Below are 8,484 nucleotides of genomic sequence, written 5' to 3'. Positions count from 1 at the left end.
CACTGCACACTGCCCACTGCCCACTGCACACTGCACTTTCTCTTTTTTTTGTGTGTCTTTGTGTTTGACTCTACTCTTCTCTTCTCACTCTTCTACTGCCTATATATATATATATTATCTTTAGTAGTATAGGCATGAACAACAAACAAAAGCTAGTCCATTTATTTATATTATCATCATCTTCTTATTATGTCTTTTTTGTCTATATATCGATCTAGCAAAGTACATTTAACTTACTTCTTTCTGATATGATTTTCTGAGATTATGATTCTCATCAACAGTTTCTTGGCTTACATGTTCTTCAACAAAATTATATTATATGATCATCTCTCACTTTTCTCTTCATGCAAACAAAAAACAAAAATTATATATATAAGTTACTCTTTTATATATATTTTAATTTAAAAAACAAAAATTATTAGTTTGAGATAGGTATAAAAGAAAGCTTAATTTATATATATACCTATATACATATGTCAAACATATGGTGTTGTTGTCAATCCCTAGTATAAAAAATAGACCACTTAATCTCTTGAAACTTTGGAAATTTTCCAACGTCTGATGTTGGACTATCCCATGAATCTTTTTCATTGAAAATTCCTAACTCTCTCCATCATCATTTTTTGCCTTGAAAAAGCTTGGGGAGTCAGCTCAGCTTGATGGTTATAGCTTTATCTCCTCTGCTCATGGACAAGCACACATGGTTAGCTATTATCATTATTATTCTATCTTAAAGTATTTCTTTGGTTTTTTCTTATGACAACTTAGTACTAGATGATGAAGACGATGATAATAGTCACCATTTCAACTTCTTTTATTGACCTTATTCCTTGCTTTCTTTCGTACTCACTCTGCTTTTTTATCGAAATACAGAATTAGTATTCTATGTTTTCGATAATACTTATATGGTATTTTGTAATTTAAAATTGTACATATTTAATATCTGGATTCAAATTTAAATAATAAAATTTTATTAGTACGAACAAACTGTTATATTAATAAAGTTTTATTAATCAAATTTAAGTTTAGTATACCAAATATATACGATTTTAAATTTCAGGTACTAAATCAGTATTATTAAAACATAAAGTATCAAATATGTATTTTAATAAAATAATAAATGAGTATTTACCCTATTTATGCAATATAGTAAAATATATATATATACCATACTTGCCAGTTACCTCTGTGGTTATTTTATATTTTCAAATAATTTTCAGGTCAATAATAATACTGCTCGAAAGCTAAGCAGACCATCAAAACAGGAGAAGTTGTTTGTTTGTGCTGAGTGAGGGGTTTGATATACAATCATATATAGTACTGTTCTTGGCTGAGTTTTTCTGATATGGAGAATAATCAAACATTTAAATCTCTACTCACTGATGGGATTTCACCTCTTAATTATACAGCCATGAACAACTCCTTTGTTCTTCAGTCTTCTTTATTCGATCATCATTATCATGGTGATGATCTCAGTTATTATAACCCTTTGATAGATTCCTACAAAAGAAGTTTCACTAGAGACGAAGTCTCCTTACTTGGCGGGGTTGGCACTGAGTTACAAGAAGAAACAGCTAACTTCATGGCTGCAAAGGCAGCTGGCCATGGCCATGGCCATGGAGTTCAAGAAAGCCTCGACGACTTAGCCATTTCGGTTCCTCATCATATGTACTCACCTTGTTTTGTTTCGAACCAAGACAACTCCTCTTATGTTAGTTTTGAAAATCAGTACTGGGGTGATATAGAGCTCGACCACCTTAGTGGGAAAACTTCTGAATTTCATCAAACGTTTGATGAAAGTGTATGGACTAATAATAATAATAATAATAATCTCTTTCTATCACTGGCCACATCTCAGCCCTCTGTCACCACAGGCCTAGGCCAATGCTCGGACATGTCTGGCTCTGTTGCTGAGCCTAATAGTGGCAACACCGAGAAAATAATGCTGGTTTCCGAGCAAAATTCTTGCCACAACAGCAAAGTGATATCAGGATCGAAATATCTTTCTGCAGCTCAACAAATTCTAGCTCACGTTGCAGGCTTTTCGCTCGGAAAACTCGATCACGATCATCATTATTGTTCGAGTAGTATGAACTCTTGCTCATTCTCAACAATGTCAACAATGGATTCGACCTCCGATGGTGGCTTCAGGCTTCAAGGAGAAACTACATTATTCGAATCCCACCAACAATTAACCGATGAAAGAAAAACAGACAAGTTATTGTTGTTGTCTCTGCTACAAATGGTACATATATAACATATGTCGTTTTTGATGAAATTGTCAAAAATATATTTACACTAAACGACTCTCAAGGTGATCAACCTTAGTGAATAATATGAGCAAGTAGAGCAACTTGTAGAGAAGCTTTAGAGAATTAGGGTAAGGTGGGGATTGTCTTAATAACTAACACTTTTTTTCTTTTTCTTTACTCATAACCAGGTTGATGATCGTTACAACAAGTGTTTGGAAGAGATTCATTCAGTGGTATCAGACCCTCATATACATGCTCGTTTTGCTCTCCAAACAATCTCTGTATTGTACAAAGGCTTGAGAGAAAGGATCAAGCATTGCCTGGCCATGGAAGCTACTGTGAGTTTCGATCATCGTGTCAAGGAAAAGGGTTTCGAGACCTCTTTTATACAGAAACAATGGGATCTTCGACAGAAGAAGAAGCAGGAGCGGTTATGGATACCCCAGAGAGGCTTGCCTTTGAAATCTGTGTCTGTTCTCAAAGCTTGGCTGTTTGAAAACTTTCTTCATCCGTGAGTTTTTCTTTTCTCTTATTTTCTATCAAGTTAGTATTTTTGGTATATGAATAAGCTGCACCTCTAATTTTTTTTATAAGACGGTTTATAATGTGATTACAAGGGACGTTAATCAAATTTTTCAGGAAATTCTGAATAATTTAGATGCCGAAATCAAGATTCTAACAGTTTGTTACACTCGTGCTTGTTTCAATATTTATAAAAGCGTGCAACATAATGTTTTTGAATCATGATTTCAGTATTTTAAATTATTCGAAATTTTTTGAAAATTTGTGGAAAAATTACCATAACTATATACACCGTCATGAAGAAAAAAAAAGTTACAGTTTATATATGCACCGAAAATACTAAAAATAGTTACAGCTTATATATGCACCGAAAATACTAAAAATATTTTGAGTAGTACCCAACAAATTTCCATACATATATATATATATATTTATTTATAGATATATGTGAAAGTGTTTGTATTACAAAGTCTCATCAATATAAATTTTTTGATAATCTTGAGAATTTAATTAATTATTTTTTTATAAGTAAGATCCTTAAATTATATCACATTTAATATTTAGTCTTAATTTAATTTTTTTAATTAATTTTAACACTACAAAAATAAATATTAACTTTTATTTGTAATTATAGTGAAAGTTACATGCTCAAAGTTAATTATTAATGAATCTAATCCAACCATAACCAGTAATAGTAAGTAATGAAATACATAATCTTCAAACATAAGACCACATTTAGCTAATAGTAAGTAATGAATTTAATTTTAAGAATAAAATAAAGATATCAGCATATTCTATAACAACTTATAACTGAAGTTCTTCAAAGTTCCTCGATGGCCTTTTCCAAAAAATAAAAAGAAAAACTTAAAAAGAATTATAAATAAATTACTTAAAGGCATAATTATTTTCAAAAGGATTATAAATAAAATAAACAATCATGAATTTTAATCGCAAAAAGTTCCCATCCACTATTTTGATTAAAAATACTTAAGTTTTAAAAGCTAGTAATTATAATAAAAAAAAATGAATAAGATAAATCTTAATAAATGTTTTTATAAGGAAATAAAATATTTTAAATAATGAACATTACATAATTAAGTTATTATTAGGTTACAAGTCACTAATTAATAGTCATTAATTTTTTAGTTAAGTATTAAATCAATTATAATCATTTAATAAAAATATAATGGCTAAAATTAATGTAACTATTTACGAGTATATATTAGTATAATCACATATATATTTATATAATAAAACAAACATATATCAATTGTCATGTTAAAAGATGGCAAAAAAAACTCATGTAGGGGTAAATTTTATTTGTTAATCACCTAGATACGGTATACAAAATATGCTCTTCTTTTTTACACAAAAAGTATCAAATTTATAATTTATTAATAATGACATATTTGACATATCACAATTAAGTGGTAATTTTGCAAACATATTAATATATTAAAATTAAAAAAAAACACTAAAATTTAAGAATACCAATAAAAATCCATTCAAAAATAGCAATAAAAAACCAAAACAAAAACAAAATTTATAATTTTTACTTATTTTCTAACAAGTTAATATGCATTAGAATTTTGATCAAAATCTCTTATTCTTTGATGGTGTTTGATTGTTTTTCAGGTATCCCAAAGATGACGAGAAGCATTGGCTTGCTATAAAGAGTGGGTTGACAAAAATCCAAGTATGTATTTTTTTTTTTATTATTTGTTGTCGTTTTTATGTATATGTGGGGTTTGTTGATTGTCGTTTTGTTGAACTAAACAGGTATCTAACTGGTTTATGAACGCTCGAGGTCGGCTATGGAAGCCAATGATACTTGAAATGGAAGCAGAACTGAACAAAATAAAGAAAAGCAACAAGAACAAAAGAATTAGTATCAACCATAAAATTAATCAAATTAGAGAAACAATTAATCTCGATTAATGAACAAGATGTTACACACAGAAATGGGAAAATATTATTTTGTTATTATATATAATTAATTATTAATTAGATGTATCAAGTATTGTTATATACGTTATTAGTGTTATAATCGAGAAAAAAAAAATTAATTTTCCCATTTTTGTAGTGAATGCTTTAACTCTTGAACAAGTATTTCAAGTGTAAGTTGTTTATTTAGAATGAAGTATAATATATGGTGTATTAATTTATAGCAAGATGGGAAATGTAAACGTTTGGTACCTAATGTTCTATATATAGAAATAATATACTTTTGAGTAAATAAAATTTTCAATATAAAAATTGCTTAGAAGTATTAAGTTACTAAAATATTTGAGAAAAATACTCTACACTATCTTATTATAATTGTTTAAATTTATAAATTTCTTTAAAATTAAAAAATAATAATATGAAAACCTTATTAAAAAAGTAATTTTTTAAAAAATATATATAATTTCTTTCTTGTATCTCCATAATTTTATCTCTTTAGGCACACATTAAATGGGTGATTGAATATTTTGAGAAATAGTCTTCCTAATAGGAGTTGCCAAAGAAAGCGACAATTTGTAGTCTTTTGAGTTTGCAAAAATCTTCATAAAGGAAAAGAAGAGATTAGGCCAAAGCAAGCAAATGAATACTTCTCACTAGAGTAAGGTACCAAAGACCCAAAATCTAGAGTTTTGGGGAGAAAAATAAAACACTTTCCCATTTGCCCAATGTTTCACCATTGTCGCCAATGCTCGACCTTCCCCACGTACACCTAGCCATGAATTTTACAAATGTGGACTTAAGGCTCCGTTTCAACTCCAATAGAAGCATTTGCCCACGAGATGTTATGGTGAAACGAACGAGTAGAACACGAGTTTAATACATTACGGATAAATTAGATAAATCTCCAATTTACCAAAGGGGTACCCCTTTCAGAAAAATTCGATTTCTATAATATGAATTCAGGCAATATTTTGAAAGTGAATATTAAGGAATCTGCAAAGGTAATGGGCATGAAAGTTGTAGCCCTATGTCTTAAGCTTCTATGTAAAAAATTTCGTGCAATTTCGAGGTGTGTAGAGGTTGATACGACCAAAACACTGAGATAAGTACAAATATAAGGAAAAAACTTGTGAAAATTGCCATCGAAAAGTGGAAATTTTTTCAAATATGGACTTAAGGCTCCGTTTCAACTCCAATAGAAGCATTTACCCACGAGATGTTATGGTGAAAAACATCGAACGAGTAGAACACGAGTTTAATACATTACGGAGAAATTAGAGAAATCTCCAATTTACCAAAGGGGTACCCCTTTCAGAAAAATTCGATTTCTATAATATGAAGTCAGGCAATATTTTGAAAGTGAATATTAAGGAATCTGAAAAGGTAATGGGCATGAAAGTTGTAGCCCTATGTCTTAGGCTTCTATGTATAAAATTTCGTGCAATTTCGAGGTGTGTAGAGGTTGATACGACCAAAACACTGAGATAAGTACAAATAAAAGGAAAAAACTTGCGAAAATTGCCATCGAAAAGTGGAAATTTTTTCAAATATGGACTTAAGGCTCCGTTTCAACTCCAATAGAAGCATTTACCCACGAGATGTTATGGTGAAAAACATCGAACGAGTAGAACACGAGTTTAATACATTACGGAGAAATTAGAGAAATCTCCAATTTACCAAAGGGGTACCCCTTTCAGAAAAATTCGATTTCTATAATATGAAGTCAGGCAATATTTTGAAAGTGAATATTAAGGAATCTGCAAAGGTAATGGGCATGAAAGTTGTAGCCCTATGTCTTAGGCTTCTATGTATAAAATTTCGTGCAATTTCGAGGTGTGTAGAGGTTGATACAACCAAAACACTGAGATAAGTACAAATAAAAGGAAAAAACTTGCGAAAATTGCCATCGAAAAGTGGAAATTTTTTCAAATATGGACTTAAGGCTCCATTTCAACTCCAACAGAAGCATTTACCCACGAGATGTTATGGTGAAAAATATCGAACGAGTAGAACACGAGTTTAATACATTACGGAGAAATTAGAGAAATCTCCAATTTACCAAAAGGGTGCCCCTTTCAGAAAAAATTGATTTCTATAATATGAAGTCAAGCAATATTTTGAAAGTGAATATTAAGGAATCTGCAAAGGTAATGGGCATGAAAGTTGTATCCCTATGTCTTAGGCTTCTATGTATAAAATTTCGTGCAATTTCGAGGTGTGTAGAGGTTGATACGACCAAAACACTGAGATAAGTACAAATATAAGGAAAAAACTTGCGAAAATTGCCATCCAAAAGTGCAATTTTTTTCAAATATGGACTTAAGGCTCCGTTTCAACTCCAACAAAAGCATTTACCCACGAGATGTTATGGTGAAAAATATCGAACGAGTAGAACACGAGTTTAATACATTACGGAGAAATTAGAGAAATCTCCAATTTACCAAAAGGGTACCCCTTTCAGAAAAATTTGATTTCTATAATATGAAGTCAAGCAATATTTTGAAAGTGAATATTAAGGAATCTGCAAAGGTAATGGGCATGAAAGTTGTAGCCCTATGTCTTAGGCTTCTATGTATAAAATTTCGTGCAATTTCGAGGTGTGTAGAGGTTGATACGACCAAAACACTGAGATAAGTACAAATATAAGGAAAAAACTTGCGAAAATTGCCATCCAAAAGTGCAATTTTTTTCAAATATGGACTTAAGGCTCCGTTTCAACTCCAATAGAAGCATTTACCCACGAGATGTTATGGTGAAAAATATCGAACGAGTAGAACACGAGTTTAATACATTACGGAGAAGTTAGAGAAATCTCTAATTTACCAAAGGGGTACCCCTTTCAGAAAAATTCGATTTCTATAATATGAAGTCAGGCAATATTTTGAAAGTGAATATTAAGGAATCTGCAAAGGTAATGGGCATGAAAGTTGTAGCCCTATGTCTTAGGCTTCTATGTATAAAATTTCGTGCAATTTCGAGGTGTGTAGAGGTTGATACGACCAAAACACTGAGATAAGTACAAATATAAGGAAAAAACTTGCGAAAATTGCCATCCAAAAGTGCAATTTTTTTCAAATATGGACTTAAGGCTCCGTTTCAACTCCAATAGAAGCATTTACCCACGAGATGTTATGGTGAAAAATATCGAACGAGTAGAACACGAGTTTAATACATTACGGAGAAATTAGAGAAATTTCCAATTTACCAAAGGGGTACCCCTTTCAGAAAAATTCGATTTCTATAATATGAAGTCAGGCAATATTTTGAAAGTGAATATTAAGCAATCTGCAAAGGATAAGGGCATGAAAGTTGTAGCCCTATGTCTTAGGCTTCTATGTATAAAATTTCGTGCAATTTCGAGGTGTGTAGAGGTTGATACGACCAAAACACTGAGATAAGTACAAATATAAGGAAAAAACTTGCGAAAATTGCCATCCAAAAGTGGAATTTTTTTCAAATATGGACTTAAGGCTCCGTTTCAACTCCAATAGAAGCATTTACCCACGAGATGTTATGGTGAAAAATATCGAACGAGTAGAACACGAGTTTAATACATTACGGAGAAATTAGAGAAATCTCCAATTTACCAAAGGGGTACCCCTTTCAAAAAAATTTGATTTCTATAATATGAAGTCAGGCAATATTTTGAAAGTGAATATTAAGGAATCTGCAAAGGAAATGGCTACAAAAGTTGTAGCCCTATGTCTTAGGCTTCTATGTATAAAATTTCATGCAATTTCGAGGTGTGTAGAGTTTGATACGACCA

General features: G+C 30.9%; 1 protein-coding gene across 1 annotated transcript; it reads left to right on the top strand.

Moving 5' to 3' along the window:
- Positions 1 to 597: 597 nt before the first annotated feature.
- LOC133804784 (homeobox protein ATH1-like) lies at positions 598 to 4,731 on the top strand. The gene is made up of 5 exons (XM_062242917.1): positions 598 to 703; positions 1,221 to 2,245; positions 2,441 to 2,763; positions 4,410 to 4,470; positions 4,554 to 4,731. The coding sequence occupies exons 2-5, from the start codon at positions 1,346 to 1,348 to the stop codon at positions 4,710 to 4,712; spliced, it is 1,443 nt and encodes a 480-aa protein (XP_062098901.1). The 5' UTR covers positions 598 to 703; positions 1,221 to 1,345; the 3' UTR covers positions 4,713 to 4,731.
- The last annotated feature ends 3,753 nt before the right edge of the window (positions 4,732 to 8,484 follow it).

This window comes from Humulus lupulus, chromosome X (assembly GCF_963169125.1).
Source record: "Humulus lupulus chromosome X, drHumLupu1.1, whole genome shotgun sequence".
NCBI classification, from domain to species: domain Eukaryota; kingdom Viridiplantae; phylum Streptophyta; class Magnoliopsida; order Rosales; family Cannabaceae; genus Humulus; species Humulus lupulus.
The sequence above is the reverse complement of the archived record's forward strand: the minus strand, read 5'-3'. Positions and strand labels throughout refer to the sequence as shown.